The 20134-nt window shown below is 34.1% G+C and overlaps 1 protein-coding gene across 4 annotated transcripts in view; it reads right to left on the bottom strand.

The window, feature by feature from the left end:
• Positions 1 to 20134, bottom strand: part of Kmt2e (lysine methyltransferase 2E (inactive)) — a 94964-nt gene that overhangs the window by 65105 nt on the left and 9725 nt on the right. For 3 of the 4 annotated variants that reach the window (XM_071613206.1, XM_071613215.1, XM_027926452.3), the window contains exons 2-3: positions 6712 to 6784; positions 2527 to 2711 (exon numbers count right to left, since the gene is read on the bottom strand). In XM_071613206.1, the coding sequence (XP_071469307.1) occupies positions 2527 to 2597 (71 nt within the window). In that variant the 5' untranslated portion in view covers positions 2598 to 2711; positions 6712 to 6784. The remainder of the gene's footprint in view (positions 1 to 2526; positions 2712 to 6711; positions 6785 to 20134) is intronic. The other variant, XM_027926451.3, reaches the window with a different exon arrangement.

Below are 20134 nucleotides of genomic sequence, written 5' to 3' on the forward strand. Positions count from 1 at the left end.
CAAGCTCTTCCATCTTATATAACATGATATGTTGGAAGTAAAAAGAAAGCCATATGCTAGTTATATAAAATTTTATCATGAAAACATTTCCAAAGTTTATATTTTCATGGAAAAGGGGGAAATGTGACTTAAGGGTCTTTCTGAGCTTACAGGTCTTACATAAAAAAGGAGAATTTAAAAATACAAAAATTCTGATGGTTGGTCCCATAACAAAATTTGGCACTTTGCCTTCTGAATTATGTCTGAGGGACATACACCTTTGCGAGAAACAAAAAAACTTTTCCTGAATCAGAAGTATTTAAAGATTTGACTCCATAATATAAGTCACAGTTATCCTGTAATTATATATGTATCCTATGAATACATTTAACAAAGCAAACAGGCAGCTATTTATTTACCCCTCTTCCAGCAAGTTATTCATTCCTTTGTAACTGTATAATTAACACAAGGCTTTGTAAATTGCCTCTGTAAATTGCCTTTTAAACACATACCAGTCACATGAACAAAGCAAAGATCTCTCTCTCACACACTGTATACTAGACTAATTATACATAAATATATTTATATAAATAAATAAATAAATAAATAAATAAATAAATAAATAAATAAGGAATGTAGAGGTTAATATTTCTAGAGAGCAAATAATTTTTATTACCCAAATGCCTATAACTCATTAGATTTGGATATGTATCTATTGGATACTTTATGTTGTTTTTTTTTTTTTTTAAAGTCCAGGGACTGGGCAATATTAATTCAGTGGTAAAGTACTGCTTGCCTAGAATGCACAAGGCCTTGTGTTTAATCCTAAAACTGCAAATTAAAACACCACAAAAAAAGAAACAAAGACTAAAATTTAATACTTTCAACCTGGTGCCTCTCAATTCTTGCTTCTGGGTTTCCTTCCTTCATAGTATCCGTATTTTGGCAGAATGAGTGACAGTTAATTTTCCTAATAGTGCCTTGTTTGGGAATGTTTTTATTTACCAAAACCAAAACCAAAAGCAACTTATATGTAGTGCAGACAGAGAATCTATTTCATTTATTTTCATTGGAATTAAATTGTGTAATTTATAATGGTTTTTAAAAACCATATAATAAGGGCTGGGGATGTGGCTCAAGCGGTAGCGCGCTCGCCTGGCATGTGTGCGGCCCGGGTTCGATCCTCAGCACCACATACAAACAAAGATGTTGTGTCCGCCGATAACTAAAACTAAATAAATATTAAAAAAAAAAAAAAACATATAATAATCATACAGTTAAATGTAATGTGTAGCATAAAAGTACTAGAGAGCATCTATGTGTCTTTCCCAATGGCAGAACCAGAGTAGTAAAAACAAAATGCTTCTAGACCACTAGAAATGCCAGCAAAAGGAGGAACAGTAAGTCTATTTTCTTGCGTTCCATGTGACAATTTCTGGAGTCCTAAAATAAAGAAAATTTTTCCTTTTTTTAAAATTTAAATTACATTTTATCCAGTATCCTGCAGTCAGTCCCATTAAGTAAGATACATCTATACAGTCAACCAGATAATAAACATTTGATCTTTCCATCCCTCAGCTCAATACTCACTTGAACTTAACAACTTTCATAGCAATAACTTAGTATTTAAGTAGCAGTCACTCAAAACCAAAAAAGACATTTACGTCTATGCAGACAAGTACCTATTTCCAAATAGTCTAGAGGCAAGGTAAGAATCTTTCATTGAATCCTTCAGAAATGGCGCCCATAAAAACAAAAGTTGTCAAAACAATAATCCAGCAGGAAACACTCCCTTTATTCTATTTAAAAATGACTTAAGTTTATTTTTCAACTCAACTTTCTTCTTAAAAAATGAAAATCCTAAACTTAAATGGATAGCATAATATATCGATGTATTGTTAGTTAGGATTAAAATATAAAACTTATGGCTGGGGTTACAGCTCAGAGGTAGAATGCTTGCCTACTGTGTGAGGCCATGAGTTTATATCCCCAATATCTCAAGGTGAAAAAAAGATTAAAATTTAAAACCAAATTACTTTCCAATATATAAATAAAAAATCTTAACATTAAAACAACCTATTATCTTCTTTTTGGGGAAGAGTGGAAGTACTAAAGATTGAGTCCAAGGACACTTTACCAGTGAGCTATACTCCCAGCCCTTTTAAAGTTTTTTATTTGGATACAGGGTCTCATTAAGTTGCCCAGGCTGGCCTTGAACTTGTGATCCTCCTGCTTCAGCCTACTGAGTAGCTGGGATTACAGGCATGTGCCACCACACCCATCTATCTTGAAGCTTGATGCTAACAATCAGTAAATGGAAAAGACAAAAAATAATTTTTAAAAAACACAGCATTTTGGCTCAAAAGTTATTAGCAGAAGTAATCTTAGCTAAAGAAATTTTGGCCCTTAAGCTTCTGATATTTCAGCTAAAAATACAAAAAGACAAAAAATATAAATACAGATTAAGCACTGGTTGGTTGTACTAAAATGATTGTATAAAATATTTTCCCCTTCTCAATCCAAAAATACCTTGACTTAAATACTTACTCTGAGCCTGCAGCCATTTCCAAGTATGACGTTTCTGCTGTATCAACCCCCAATGGGATCACTATGCTCATGACGTTCGCCTCTGGTAAATTCGATTACTATGGAGTCCTATGCATTGGTATCCAAAACACTGGGGCATGCCAGCCACAGTGCTCATTGCAAACATCTAAGTGCATCCACAAACCCTGTTTAAAAGAAATGGGAACAAAACAGTTAAGAACTATCTTAACTAGCTACAATCACACTGTATAATAATAGTAAATAACAGGTAAAGAAAGCATTCTTTATTAAGATCTCAAATAGCAATATGCTCAGTGAGGTATCTATTTCATTTATTTTTCTGGAATTAAGTTGTGTAATCATGATCAAAATAAAAGCTTCTGGGGGTATATTTCAGTGGCAGGGCCCATGTTTAACATGTGCAAGGTTCCCAAAATAATAACAAAAGAAAACAAGTTTCTAAATCATAATCTTCCTTAGGGAATGAATTTAGGATACTACAAGAAGGATTACTGCCAGGTACATGCAGGGATGCAGGCCTGTAATCCCAGCAACTCTGGAGGGCTGAAGCAAGAGGATAGAAAAATCAAGGCCAGCTTCAGCAACTCAGTGAGACTCTCTCTCAAAAAGAGTTGGGGATTTAGCTAAGTGGTAGAGCACCCCTGGGTTCAATTCCTAGTACCAAAACAAAACAAGAAAAAAAAAAAAAAAAGATTACCTAAGACATATTCTAAGGGATATTGTTCAGTAAACAGCCAACAAATGTTATTCATTTTAAAAGATAAAATTGGAACTTATTAGTATTCAAAAACAAGTCTTCTTGGTTCAGTGAGTAATCTAACAATATATTAACAACTTATCTAAGCACCATACTAAACCCTTTTGCATGAATGGTCTATTGAAGCCTCACAGTCCTGAGGTAGGTATATCCATTTTACCACCTAGAAACACATTAAAAAAAAGGCTAAATAACTGAACCAAGGTTGCTCAGTTTGAGATGATACCAGAATTTGAATCAATGCTATTATACTATTTATACATGTATACAAAGAAAACTATTTAAAATAAAAATCAATTTATTTTCCATAATATATAAATCTATGAATATCAAGAAAGAACTCTAGGGTTCTCTAGAGTCATTAACTGCACAGAGTTACTAACTCTAATTAATACCAGTTAGTAGAGAAAACTAATAAACTTGGTGTCTTTTAAACAAACTTATGACAGTAACTAAAAGACATTCAGTTTCAACATCAAGTTTCCTAATCTAAATTCACTCTATAACACTTGCTAAATATGTTGTTTTTAAAATATCTACTCAAAGGCTTTTCAATAATGACATAATACAACTTGGGAACAAAATCAACAATTCCATAAACTAGAAAACAACAGTCAATATAGTCCCTATCTGTTAATGCTATACCTGAAGTAAAGAACAACAGTATTTCTTCAAATAGCAGTCCTTGCATTTATATTTAATTTTTACTATTAAACTTGACAATACCTGTAAAGGTCAATTTCTATTTCACACATGGTATAAATTATAAGTTCAGACCTTCTGAGGAAAAAAATTAACAAAATGGGAAAATGAGATGTTAAAAATGGTTTGAATTCTATAAGAAAACCAGTCTTTACTTTTAAACAATGTGTAACCAGAAGAACACTACTAGATTATAAATTATTATAGTATAAAAATATACAATAAGCTAGACACGATAGCACATGTATGTAGTAGTTCCAGTTATTCTGGAGGCTGAGGAAGGAGGATGGCTTATGCCCAGGAGTTAAGACCAGCTTGGGAAACAGCAAGACCCCACCTCAGAACAAAACAAAAATCTCCACACACACATAAAACAATTTTAACAAAAAAACAACACTTAGTAATTACCCCCTAAAAATTAAAAACAGTAACTTTGGAGCCTATCATTTACTAGATGTGTGTGATGCTAGACAGGTTATTTAACCCAAGAGTTGGACACAGAGGCCCATTCCAGTAATCCCAGCTACTCCATAGGCTGACACAGGAGGATCCCAAGTTCAAAGTCAGCCTGGACACATTAGAGAAATCCTTTTCAAAATACAATAAATAGAGATAGGAGGGTAGCTCAGCAGCACTTACTTAGCATTTGCAAGACCTTGGGTTCAATCCCCAGCACGTTTTTAACAAAAAAACACAACTATGTACCAGGTTCCATATTTACAAAATGGGGATTTACCCTTATAGAATTTCTATGAAAAAAATGAAATTAATGTAAAGCAGAAAGAATGTTTCACATATATTTAAGCAATCGATATATAGTACAGTTTGCACACCCCCAATTTGAAATTCAAAATACTCTGAAATCCATTCATTCAGATTTCAGACTTTTGGACTGGGGATGCTCAACTTGTAAAGTTAATGCAAATATCCCAAAATCACACTTCCAGTCCCAAGCACTTCAGACAAGGGATACTCAACCTGTAGTCACCTAACAAGAATTCTTATTTCATAACAAAACAACGTGTAACTAGAAAAACTCTGTAGATCTCATTTAAAGAGAATCTTCTAATAGCTTTTGAAAGTAAAATAATTAAGGTTCTTTACTTGCCTTTTTTTTTTGGAGGGGTGGTGCTGGGGATTGAACCCAGGGCCCTGTGCATGCAAGGCAAGCACTCTACCAACTGAGCTATATCCCCAGCCCTACTTGCCATATTTTTATCTTCACTCCACAAATTAAAAGTCTCTTCCCAAAATAACCGAAGCAAAGTGAACAAAAGGAAATGTCTTACCTTCTTTTCTGTCGCCATAACCATAGTAGAATTACTTCATAAATCCCATATTTATTAACTAGCACAAGGCTATAAAATTATAAAATTTCTATGTGACAAATGCAAACAATGTATAAAACTACAAGTTTGTTCTATCCAGACGTTATATTATTCTGTATTTCCTTAAGATGCTAAAGACTTGGACCTAATAACAGGTACCAACTGCAATTAAAAAAAAAAAAAAGTCTTGTTAATAGCATCTGGTTGGTAGAGGTTTTCTTCAACTTGTTCATCTTTATATAAGACTTATGAGAAGTCTTGTATTTTTAGGTGTATGTACATTCAGTTGTGCATTTGTTTACCAGAGGTAGGAACTAGAAAGTAAAAAGCATGTTCTTATGTATTTTTAAGTAAATCAATAATATTTTTAATCTAAAATGATTTACTAGGGTACCTATATAATGGTGTTTTCATTCTTAGATATACAATCCTCAATAAGCACTATTTTGAGCTGTTTTTAGATAACATTGAAGAACTTGCTACAACTTGGACAGTGGCTTTTATCTGTGTTATTTTTGCCTCTCCCCCTAATCTTTATTGTGCCTGGAACACAACATTACAAAGGATTGGAAAATGAATTATAGCTTCTAGGACAAATCACACCTCTGGCCTCACTAACTAAATGAACTGCCAATCTATATATCAAATGCTATAAAAACAAATAGATGACATCCCCAGAACTTCATCTCTCTATAAACACAAATGCTCATCCTCAGGATAAAGACACATCATCACATCTGAAACAGAACGTTACACTCCGAGTTTGACCCAATAGAAAAGGATACCAGTAACTACTCACAACTGATCAGAAGAGGTCCTATCTACTGAGACCATAAAATGGCAAATATTCCATTATTTCCAATAATATCAAAAGCACTATTGCCAAAAAAAAAACTCATATTGCTTAAAAATCTAGTTGATAATAAAATCCTATAGAGGTTCATGCTTGTAATTCCAACTACTTGGGAGGTTGAGGTAGGAGGTTTGCAACCTTGAGGCTAGCGTGGGCCAGAGAGAGAGAGAGAGACCCTGTCTCAAAATAAAAATTTAAAAGGGGCAGGAAATATAGCTTACAGATGGGGCACTTGCTAACATCAGGAGGCCCTGGGTTCAATTAACAATACTGCCCTCCCACACACAAAAAATTGACTCTTAAAAAAAATTTTTTAATGGTAAAGTCAATGTAGTAAGCAGGAAAAAAGTGAGCTCATAACACAGGCATAAGGAGGGAAAATTAAAATAATCCAAACAATTATCACAAACTTTGATATATGTGAAGAATAAAAAAAACTGTTCATCCAACTGTCAAATAAGATATATACAAAATACACTAAGAATAAATGGCAGCCATTAATGAAATAATATAAAAGGAAATACCATGAGATGTCTGGGAAATCTGAGGTCCAAGAAAGAATAAATGTCTTCACAAAACCTGCTATCCAGAATAGACCTAGAAACCAAGTGAACATAGGAGCATTGAGCTATTTTTAAATGGCACAGAATTCCAGGTACTTCTGATTAACATGGTACCTAAAACCAAAGGGACTCACACAAAAATAGCAGCAAATTCCTAAAGTGATATATTTAATCTTCAACTCTTTACACAAATGAACATAAACACAACAGAGGCAACAATTAAGTTAAATACCAAATCAAACTGAAGATACTGGAAAAATACAATATTAAAAAAACTTAACAAGCCAATGATAAAAATAATAAAAACAAAAGGTAAAAAAAGCAATTAAAGATGGAAAAAGCAATTTCAGACAGAAAACAGTCTATCTGAAAAGCTAAAGACTGAAGCTGCTTTTAAGACCATGCTAAAAAAGAAAACTGAAAAGATCACCCGAAGGACAAAAATAATGAAAATGGGAGGAAAATTTTTTTCCTAAAATTACAATAAAATGCCTAATCTAACAATCTCTTTGAGGAAAGGGTCATCCATTACCTTTCTTTTCTTTATAAGACCTCACACTGTGTTCGATAAATATTGACTATTTAATATTTATTGGATGTATGCCACTAAGAGATAGGTGAATTTTTGGCTTAATTACTAATGGAAATTAATAAACTAGAAAAGAAATGGTGAGGGACCATGTATCTAAGATTTCCTATAATCAGAAATTAAATTTGGTCATCAATTTAATATTTTATTATTTATAGTAGCTAATACATAATAAAAAATGCTCAATCAAGATCCACTCCCCGCCCCCCCCCCCCCCAAAACCGGATCCATTCCAAGTTAATACCTATGAAATCTTAGGCAAGTCATTTCAGTGCTCTTTGTTTCAAGTAAATATGGAGGTTGGCTGTGTCAATGATCTTATAGTTTACATCTTATAATCACAAATCTATTAGATTATTTCTGATAATCAAAACAACAGAATAAATGTAAGATTTTAAAAAGCTATAAATTACATACCTGATAAGACAATGAGTATATATTTCTCTAGCTGGGCTTATCTTAGTACCTGATAGTACTCTGCAAGTTCTTATCTGATATTCAAACCTCCCCAACTAGTGGTTATAATAATGAACAAATACCAAGTATTTATAATGCTTAATCCTCACAACAAGCCTAAGTTACAGGTATAATTATTATCTTCATTTTATAGATGAGGCAGAGAGGATAAAATTGTCCAATGTTAATAGTCAATAAATAGTCAAATTAGGATTTGAACTCAAGTGGTTTGCTTTTAGCTTATAGTTTGCCTGAAATTAACATTTGTCACATGACTGATAAAATTTTTTTTTAAACCCTATCATTTAAACTTAGAGGGGAAAAACTGACAGCTGTTTCTCCCTAAAAGAAAAATTAATTCTAGAAATATCTCACTCCAGAATACTGGTTTGCATTTACTCTGGTACATTAAACAAAATGGAACAAAATTCATCTTATTCTTCTACCAAACCTGATCTAGTTAGCAAACTTACATTCATTCCACATAATGCATTAGAATAACAGAAAAGTGGAAAAGTACAGGCTCCAAGTCTAAAATCAGTATGAAATGTTTCAGGAAAAGTGCAAAGCATGTAATCAAAGGATAAAGATAAAATTGCCCATTATTTTCAGAAATAAGCACGTCTCACTAAAAAGCTGAAAGTAACTCTTAAGAATTAAGGGACCTGAAAGTCGAGGCAGAGCACACTCTGCTGAGGCAAGAGGATCTGGAGTTCAAAGGCAGCCTCAGCAACTTAGTGAGATGCTAAGCAATTCAATAAGACCCTGTCTCTTGAAGATCCCAAGTTCAAGGCCAGCCTCAGCAGTTTAGAGTGGCCCTAAGCAACTGAGTAAGACCCTGTCTCAAAATAAAAAGAGCAAGGGATGTGGCTCAGTGGTAAAGTACCCCTGGGTTAAATCCCCAGTACACATAAACAAATACACACACACACAAAAAAAAAACAGTTTTCAGAGACAGGATTTCACCAATTCAACTTACACTATACTCCTCAGGCAAATAACATTCTATCTTTCTATTGAGAAATATCAGTCTTTAGTCATGGTTTTTGTTGGTGATTTGCTTGAAAAACTAAAACACATACACATAATTCAATGTTCAAATGCACATTTTCTGAGTAGGAGTTTTAGAGTTTCACTGTATCCCATTTAGTGCAATTCCAACCATTACTATTAAACTCAATATCAGAGTAGCAATGCTTTTGCTTTCACGTCATGCCATTTAATAATGGTTATGTACTCTCCTTAAGGCTTAGTTTCCTCACCTGTAGAGAACAACCACAGAATATGTTTCTGAATTGTTTAAGGATTTGTATGGCGCACTCAGTAGTTATAATTAGGTAACATTTCCTGGAATTAAATACTTAAAGCTCTTTATAAATGAGTACTGGAGTGGGCATGGTGGTGCACGGCTGTAATTCCAGCAGCCTCGGATGCTTAGACAGGAGGATCGCAAGTTCAAAGCCAGCCTTGGCAATTGTGAGGTTCTAAGCAACTCATTGAGACCCTGTCCCTAAATAAAATACAAAATAGGGCTGGGGATGTGGCTCAGTGGATGAGTGTCCCCAGTATCTCCCAAACAAACGAACAAAAAAAATGAGTGCTAGAGAACAATTTCTGGCTATTATAAAAATTTAATAAGCTCCTATGAGATTCTCATCTATTCCAGAACCCATTCTTTTCAGGAAAGAAGGATGCTTCTGTATTGTACTACAAATTTAGAGACTATGTTACAAGTAGTTTCATTTAAAAAACCAACAGCCACACCACTTTATTATACACTCCAAACATACAGTTCCAATTATTTTAAGTGAAATTCTTTATCTTTAAATTTTTTGTAGCTATAGACAGACAGAATGCCTTCATTTTATTTGTTTATTTTTATGGGGCACTAAGGATCGAACCCAGTGCATCACACATGCTAGGCAAACACTCTGACACTAGGCCACAAGCCCTAGCCCCTTAAACTAAAATTCTTTACACAGAGAAATGGCAACATAAATAAGCTATCTGGACCCCCAAAGTCCTTTTTATAGAATTTTTGCCAAAACAAGAATGGCTCTGATTAAGATTAGTATCTTAAAGAAAGAACCAATGCAAAACACTCAGATTACTCAATGAGTAAAACCATCCCTATAAAGCCAAAGCAGAGACAAATCAGCCAGGTCTTTGGGGAACTCCATATAGCTTACCTAGCAATCCAATTTATTATATCATTAGCCCATTAGAGATGTGAATCAAAGTAAGCTAGAGAATCAAGAACAACTTTTTAAACTTTAAAAAGTTTAAAATATGTGTTTTAAAATAATACATGAACACAAAGAGTGAACCCTAATGTAAATTATGGACTTTGATAATGATGTGCTGGTTCATGAAATGTAACGAATGTACCACACTGATGAAAGATGTTGATGTAGAGAGATGCTGTGCCTGAGTTGGGGTAGACACACATGAGAATTGTACTTTCTGTTCAATTTTGCTGTGAACCTAGGACTGCTCTAAAAAATAAAGTCTATTGATTTTTTTTAAAAAAATACATGTATGAATAAGACATAACAAAATATTTTGATGGGGGTGGGTGTGGTGGATACTGAGGATCAAACCCAGAGGCACTTTAACACTGAACTACATCCCACAGTTTTTTTTTATTATGAGACAGAGTCTCCCTAAGATGCTTAGGACCTCACAAAGTTGCTGAGGCTGCCCTTGCACTTGTGATCTTCCTGCCTCCACCTCCTGAGTCGCTGGGGTTACAGGCATGTGCCACTACACCCGGCCTAAAAAGGCTTTTGGGAGGTTGTTCTCAACACCAATTTTGTAACCAGCTCAACTATTGTATACTTCTCCATTCCAAACCCCCTCAACTTAGAATAAATTAATTTAAATTTTATCCAGTTTTTAAATTCCCCACTCTATTATTTTAAAATAATATTTGTTATTCCCAAAGTTTTGGAGATCCCTGAACTATAAAGTAAAAAGTAGTCAAATGTGACCTTCTATGCAAATTGCAACTCAGATATTGTTAGTATCTGATTAGGTTTGGGTTTCCAGGTATAAATATGTATGATTTCTATTTCTTACACACACAAAAAAAAGTGTGTGAGTGGTACACACCTTAATTCCAGAAACTGGGGAGGCTGAAGCAGGAGGATCACAAATTTGAGCCAGCCTGGGCAACTTATGAAACCCTGTCATTTTTTTTTTTTTTTTCCCTCAGAATTAAGCTTAACCTTGGTTTATATTCTTCATAACTTTTAGGATGAAATGACTCACAAGTCATTTCATCCTAAAAAGTTATCTATGCCTGCTTTCTACTCACCATGTGTCCTGGAACTTTAGAATGCACTGTTCAATACACAAATACAAAAAAGAATTTTTACTTAAGAATAATCACCTCCCACCTATCACAGTAAAAGAAGCAAAAAGAATAATTACCTTCCCAAATTTCTTAAAATCTCATTCTCATGTACAAAAGTATTAAGTGAGTACTGCAAAGCACAACACCATACAGCTCAATGAGTTATAAAATTTCTTCCATTTATAGAAAAGTAATTATTATATATATAAGTCAATTTCCCCTCAGGGCTGGGGATCAATACTCAGGGCCTCACACATCCTGGACAAATGCCCTATTGCTGGGTTATAGCCCAAGTCCTACATGAACACTTTTTTTTTTTTTTTTTTTTGGTGGTAGTACTGGGAATTGAACCCAAGGGCTGAGCATGTGCTCTACCTCTGAGCTATATCATCAGCCCCACATGAGTAATTTTTAAAACATGCTCCCTACAGTCCTATGGAACTTAGGGATTTGTGACAGTAGGAAAGCAGAAAAGCTAACAAAGGAAATATGAGGAACAACATTAAAATTCTGTAAATTTAAAAGGTTTAAAGTTGTATGTTCTATGTGTTAGCTAACAAATGTGAAAATAATATTAAATGGGACACTCTTAGCAAAGACTATTGATACATGCAACAATTTGGATTAATTTTAAAGGAATCATGCTGACTTTTTAAAAAGACAATCCCCAAAGTTACATACTGTAAAATTCTATTTACATAATATTCGTAAAATGATAGATTACAGAAATGAAAAACAGAGTCACGGGGAGAAGAGAAAAGTGAATACAACTATATAAAGGGCAATACCAAGGATTTTTGCAATGATGGAACTGTTCCGTATCAATTGTGGTGGTGGACACAGGTAATCATGCATAGAACAAAATGTAAACAAGGAAGTACAAGTAAAACTGGGAAAAATCTGAATAAAATGGATGGATTGTATCAATGTCAATTTTTTTTTTAATTTTTTTAGAGAGAGAGAGAGATTTTAATATTTATTTCTTTTTTAGTTCTCGGCAGACACAACATCTTTTGTTTGTATGTGGTGCTGAGGATCGAACCCGGGCCGCGCGCATGCCAGGCGAGCGCGCTACCGCTTGAGCCACATCTCCAGCCCTCAATGTCAATTTTTTATTGTGACATTGTACTACAATTCTGCAAGATGTTACCATTCAGGGAAGCTGGTAAAGGACACACTGACTCTTTCTATTATTTCATAATATTGCACATGAATCTACAATTACCTCAAAAATTAAACTAAAATAAATGACTTTGCAATTGTGGCCTTTAAGCTTTTTTAAACATTGGTAACAACTTTCCTAAAAATGAAATCTCACACAAAAATCTAAGCATCTATTTTGATTTTAAGATGAATAATGCTTTACTCTCCTATACTTTTCCCAAAGATGGATAGCATCAATGCGAATATGGTGTTAAGGCTACTGCCAAATATAATAGAAAAAGCTACAAGTGATAGTAATATCTGCCAATAAGTACAGTGGGCATTTGTACCTCATATTTTTTATGTTCATGGTTAAAAAAAAATGGTGGGAGAAATGTACAGGCCTGTATGTACTCAACTACCAGTTAAGCTACAGGAAAAGCCTAGGGCTTTCTGGAAAGCATTTTGAAAATCACGGGCTAAAAGAAATTACTGACTGACTCAAAATGTGACATAAAAAACTTGTTTTACTGGTATACTTTACTTGTCCTTGAAAAGAAACATTCTTTCAAAAAGTAATGTCTAAGCCATTTTTATAATTAGAAACCAAATTAACAGGCGGAGGTATAACTCAACGGTAAAGTATGTGTTTAGCATGCATGAGGACCTGGGTTTGATCCCAGTACCACTAAATAAGTAAATAAATAAAATTTAAAGACAAAAAGTTCTGCAAACATATTTATCTTTTATTCACTTTACCTGTATAGATTATGAAATTTGTTTATTGTAACTCTACTAGCCTTTAAATAAGACCACCAGAGAAGGGCGAATTAAGGAATTCTCATTCCTTAATCTCAAGTGGAATAATGTCTTCACTTTTAGGGGTAACTAAGTATGGCACCTATCTGTATTCTAATCTATTTTTTTCATACTAGAGAACCTGAATCAAAAAAATGCACATTAAATCTAATTAATTGGATTTCGATGAATCTTTCTGATTCTACTGTCTTTAATAACAGAACTGTACAAGAGTAATAGAAAATTACTGGTTTTTCTCCATGTTCTAACATGATGTTTGAATTATTAGCTCCCAAATACAGATCCACAAACTACTAATTTTCATATAGTAGGTAAAAGTAGAAAATGACAGATTCCTAGACTTCACAATAGAGATTCTGATTTATTAAGTATGGGACATGGCCTGGATAAGGCTGTGCAAACAACTGACTTCAGTGCTCCATTTTGTAACTAATGCTTACAACATTAGACTATGTATCATACTTCAAAGGCTACTAGTTTCTTATGTTTGCCCTTTGCAAAAAAAGTATAGTTCACAGTAATTAACAATCAAATTAAGTTCCTGATGCTGACATTTTATCAAGTTACCCTGTTCTATACCAACAACATTCCAATATAAAAATCCTTCAAGTACAAAATTTTTTGGTACTGTTCTCACATCCCTAATTCTGAAAATTTTCTAAAGTCATTCTCTTTATACTTTTTTTTTCTTTCCCATTCAATAAAACCTTATCAAACTGTCAGACATTTAAGTACCATGCTTCCTTTAAGCTGTCCCAATTTTTCAACTTTATTATCTGTGCCACAACACTAGTTCTGGGATACCTAGGAGATCACCCAAAACACAATTTCGACTCTTGTTTCAAAACACTGTTCCAACTTTAAAACCTGTTCCATACCATCTTTTCCCTTCTCAGCTTCCCAAGAAGTAATACAAGATTGTATTACCTTTTTAAAGAATCCACTGGTTTATATTTTGACATATATTATTTTGAAGTGGTGATTAGAAGTACAGTTTCCACAATAAGACCATTAACCTCAAAGCAAGAACAGAGATATTTATATGTTAGCTCTCATAGTCTAGAATTCAGCAGCTAAGATACCCACCCAAGATTAAACTACAATTTCCCTGACACATTTAATTTTTTCCTGCTCCTTTTAGATGAACATGAACTTTTTTTTAACTTTGTCTTAATTTTTATATCCATTAATATCACCACTTGTATTGAGCATGTAATGAAGTGCTTAAAAAGATAACCTAAGTCATTTGGGGCAAAATTTAGATAGGTTCAGAAGTAACAATAACAATTTCTTAGCTTATAAAAGATAATACAGAACTGAGCTGGCCCCTCCTTGCCAAAACCTCAAGCAAAACAGAGCTGGTTTAAAATACAGCAAGATGAGTTAGGAGCAAGGAAGAAAGAGCCTTTAAAAAAAAAGAGCTGTAAAATGACAGCTAAAATGAACACAGCAGAAGAGAGGAATAAACTTGGAGAAACCCAGACACCTACTGCCACACATTCCTCCTTAACTGAAAGCCACGCCTTCAGACACCTTGTAGTGGACCATCTGATGAACATGAACTTAAAAAAAAAAAAAAAAAAAAAAAGGCAAAATCTGCCACTAAATGTTACCAATATAGTTATCTCCTAAGGCTCAGCTCTCCCCATTATTAGTCATGCATCGATCCAACAATTCATTTGTTCTTCTGTTCCCAGCCATTTACAGAGTATATATCTACTCATTATCTACCATCATTTCAAAAATCAAACCTTCAAACAGAAACTTTTTCACATACCTTCTTTCACTGCATTTTTTAATTAGTATCTCATTCTTTCAATTCTATTTAAAACTTTTTTTTCTTCAGTCTCCTATTGTATTCACTCAATCTTTTGTGCCTCCCCAATGTTTAAAATTCATTCTTTTGGGGGGAGTGGGGGAGCGGGTAGCAGGGAATGAACTCAGTCCTATTTTGTATTTTATTTAGAGACAGGGTCTCAATGAATTACTTAGCGCCTCACCATTGCTGAGGCTATATTTGAACTCATGATCCTCCTGTCTCAGCCTCCTGAACCACTGGGATTATAGGCATGTGCCACCATGCCCTGCTAAAATTCATTCTTGAACTAGGGAGTGTAGTTCAGTGGCAGAACATTTTACCTAGCATACTCAAGGTCCTGGGTTCAATCTCCAGCACCACAAATAAAATTTATTCTTCCTCAGTCTCCATGGCCTCCACCACCATCGTTCATCATTTGAGTAACTTTCAACAACCAACAATTCTTTCAGCTTGCTACCATCAAGGTCTAAGTATCTTGTCTCTAATAATGGGAGAAATCCTTAATGTCGTACAACTATTGCCCCCCTCCCACCAGATTATAGAAATTACTTTATCATTTCAAAATATAATAAAATCAATCACATTCATTCAATGTATTCACTGAACACATACTATGTTATGAATACTGCTCTAAGTGCTTGGGAATCAACAATGAACAAAATTAAGTTGTTATTAGGAACTTGCAATGACTTTGGGTAATTCAGTATAACTAAGGGTACCTCAAAGTAGTTCTCTCAAGTTAACTACCTCTTTTTTTTTTAACATCATTGTTAGAGCAATGCTTTATTTTTTTATATTTAGTTGTAGATGGACAATATACCTTTATTTTATTTATTTATTTTTATATGGTGCTGAGGATTGAACCCAGAGCCTCACATGTGCTAGGCAAGCACTCTACCATTGAGCTACAGCCCTAGCCCATCAAGTAACTATCTTCATTTTGATAAATCATTTATTAAAATCAAAGTTTTTGATTAATTCTGATTTATTCTCATTATCTGGTCAAGAATTAGTATATTATGCTCAGATTAATAGAAAGCTATGAAGATTTTTAAATGATTAATTTGAATTCATCATTAGTCACTTTAGCTATGTAGCCCTCAGAAATATGTCTTGACAAGCCTCTCATGAAACATGGGCAAAATATCTACCTTGAAAAGTTGCTGTGCAGAGCAAATAAGATATATAATACACTGTAGATATTTATATTAATTGTCTTGCCTCTTAGTAGAAAATATGAAGATATTAATCAATCCAATGATACTCAAATGCCAAAAGAACAGCAACTCTATTACTATCAGAAAAGCTACCGTGACATTCAAAATGTATTTAAAATCTTAAGACTAAAGGGGCTAGAGATATATGGCTTAGTGGTAGCACACTAGCATGTTTGAGGTCCTGGGTTTAATCCCTAGCAACATAAAAGAAAAAAATCTTGCTGGGTGGGGTGGCACACACCTATAATCTCAGTGCTTAGAGAGGCTGAGGCAGAGGAATCAAAAGTGCAAGGCCAGCCTCCTCAACAGGGTGAAGCCCTCAGGAACTTAGAGACCCTGTTTCAAATTTTTTAAAAAAGAGTCTGGGATTGGGAATGTAGCTCAGTGGTAAAGCACCCCTGGGTTCAATTCTCAGTACCAAATTAAAAAAAAAAGGAAAAAAATCTGAGACTACAGTTTAATTTCTCAGTATTTAGCAACCTATAAAATCAGCAAAGGACAAATTAATTTTTAAAAAACCTACATGTAAATACTTATGTTTTAATAGTTGACTTTTATTGCATTTCTGTTAGTTCTTTAATTCCAAGACTTATAGCATTCAAAGATCAACTTCTTCCTCTTCTATATTACTAGAAAAACAAAAACCTAGAAATGTAAAGACTAGCATATCGCAACTAGAAAGCTGAAGCTTGAGGGAAAATGTCTATGGACCTCACTCTCAAAAATGAATTAAGAGCCAGGCACAGAGCTGGGATTGTGCTCAGCAGTAGAGCACTCGCCTAGCACGGGTGGGACCCGGGTTCGATCCTCAGCACCACATAAAAATAAAGGCATTATGTTGTGGCCATCTATGCCTAAAAAATAAATATTAAAAAAAAAAAAAAAAGAGCCAGGCACAGTGGTGCACACCTGTAATCTCAGTGACTCAGGAGGCTGAGGCAGGACAGCCAGCTCAAAGCCAGCCTCAGCAAAAGTGAGGCCCTAAGCAATTCAGTGAGACCCTGTCTCTAAATAAAATACAAAATAGGGCTGGGGGTGTGGCTCAGTGGTTGAGTGCCCCAGATTTCAATCCCCTGTACCAAAAAAAAAAAATTGTTCATATTTTAAATTAAAAATTTACAGGCATGTGCCACTGTACTGGCCATGAACATCGATTTTTGGTGTCAAGTCCAAACATATTCTTTGTGTATGGTTTCCTGACTGGAATTTTGGGTTCTCATCTCTTCATAAAACATAGACAGTCAATAATGTACTGTCAGTAGTTTTTGGTTTTAATTTACTTAAAGATAAGAAGAAATCACTTAGACTCTTGTCAAGTAATCTACATATGAATTTCCTTCTAGATTTTTATTATTTTTTTCCCTTTTAGTAATTTTAGTAAGTTAACTTGACAAGTTTTTCTTCAGCAATTAACTTGCCTTTATCAAATTTCCAAAGCATTTGTTTTCATTTAAACAAAAATTCTCCTTACATCCATATATTTATCGTTTATTTATGTAATATATGTAATATTTAATAAAATAACACAATGCTGGGATGGGAGTGTAGCTCAGTGGTACAGCCCTTGCCTAGCATACATGAAGCACTGGGTTTGATCCCCCGCACCAAATACACACACACACACACACACACACACACACACACAAAATAAAGTAACACAATCCAAGTACACTGAAATTAGCCAATCTGGAAATAAACTCAAGTGGCAGAAGCAACACAGAGTAGTTTATATTCATTCAACATGCATGGACATTAATATTTTTGAAAGAAGGAATATGAATCCTGCAAGTTGATTAAATGAACACTAAGGAAACTCCTATAGTATCTATATAAAGCACTTTATGAAGCCAGGCACAGAAGTACACACCTATAGTTCCAGCACTTGGGAGACTGAGGCAGGAGGGTGGCCTGAGCCCAAGAGTTCAAGGCCAGCCTGGACAACATAGCAAACCCCATGTCAAAAAAATAAAAAATAAACACTTTAAGAAAAATAAACTATAGATAGTGACCACCCTCAGCATGAGAGACCTTTGAGATGAGAATCAAAGGCTTTTTTTCCAAAAACTGAACTTGAAACAGTTAGAGCCTACAGAGGATTTTACCCATATTACCTTACTGAACTCTCAAAAAGTGACCCTATGATCGACTCTTAATATCATCTGCTTTTTTGCAGATCCAGAAAATACAGCACTAAAAGGTAAATAATTTGCCCAGTCAAATTATCGGTTATACTGTTCACAACAGTACAATCTGATTAGAGCGCAATCAAACCAAAGTGGTATGACTCTACAGTCTCTACTCTTAAGTTCTATGCAATATTGCCTCTAAAGAAGTGCTGTTGTAGGTTATTTAATGATTATATATATAGTGATTATATATATATAAATGATTATATACATAAATATAATATTATATTTTCACAATCTTAAAAATTGGAGGATATATATAAGCATGTAACATTATGTCATTTCCCAAAGAAAAACTTTCTGTAGCATTCCCACAAGAACACATACTTTTATCCTGACATTCAAGATTCACTACAACTTGATCCCAGTTTATTTTTATTTTTGGTACCAGGGATAGAACTAAGGGGCACTTAACCACTGAGCCACATTCCCAACCCTTTTTTTTGTATTTTACTTAGAGACAGAGTCTCACTGAGTTGCTTAGCACCTTGCTAAGTTGCTGAGGCTGACTTTGAACTCATGATCCTCCTGCCTCAGCCTCCTGAACCGCTAGGATTACAGGCATGTGCCATCGATCCCAATTCATAATGATATAATTTTAATCCAAGATCTTTACCCAAATAAAACATGTTCTGGAAATCAATAAATCATCTTAAATTGGGATGTGAACACAGAGTTGGTCACATGACACTGCACAAAGACTAGCATTTCCTCTTTCAGTGACTCCAAAAATAGGGCCTGCCTACTGAAGAGGAAGGTGGTCCAACACAATTTCTTGGAAAAGTATAAAGTACCAAGCATCAGAACCTAAATTTTAATCCCCAATCAACCACAATCTAAACTGTATTATTTTAGGAAAATTATTTAACCTCTCTGGGGCTCATTCTTCTTGTAAAATAAAAGCAAAGAGCTAGGATAACTGTTTGTTTTAATCAGCTGGAAAGTACTAAAATGCAGATGGCAGATGTATATGTCTAAAGACACGATTATGTAGCTCTGGAATGGGGCCCAGGAATGTTCACTTTTAGAAGCACTCCATGTAATTGATAGGAGATATCAGTGAGAAATACTTAATTGAAAGACCTCACACATATAACTAGTTTCTGTATTTCAGTCAATAGGATGTTACTTTACATGTTCAAGATGAAAGCTCTGGCCTAAAAGAAAACCCTCTAATTCATCCTAAGACTTGCTTCTGCACCTTTGACCATATGCTTTATATCAATACTGGGATAACATTTGGTAGTACTTCAAACTATACTTTCATTCATTTCTTCAGACATATTTGGGTATAGTAGATTCAAATACATTTTTAAAAGCACCTACAAAATGCAAATTATCCCCTGTATAATTTCCTTACTCACTGTTGTGAAATATTATCTTAATTTTCTTGAAAGAATTTTAAGTTTTAGAGAATATAATCTATACTCTTAAGTATTTACAACTCTTAAATTTTTCCTTCTCCCACTATTTCAAAAGAAATTAATAATTTTCTTTTAATAAATTACCCAATGACTGAATCAATATAATATTCAAATTATCCCTCAAATTCACCACCAACATTTTGCTATCACCAAAAGGAAATATGCCAAATTGATAAGTATCATTATACCATAATGAAAATCTAAGTGCTTTCCTGTTTCTTTTCCTTTGTCATCCTTCTACTCCAAACTTATTTCCATGAGCAGTACTTCATAAAATACAATGTTCAAAAAAGGATGTGCTGTTTTGTCCTACAATGACAGATGTTTTGTGCTCTGCTGTATTAAATGTACCATCTCACCAAATTCCTTTTTTTTT

The sequence above is a fragment of the Marmota flaviventris genome, chromosome 1, assembly GCF_047511675.1.
Source record: "Marmota flaviventris isolate mMarFla1 chromosome 1, mMarFla1.hap1, whole genome shotgun sequence".
Lineage (NCBI taxonomy): Eukaryota > Metazoa > Chordata > Mammalia > Rodentia > Sciuridae > Marmota > Marmota flaviventris.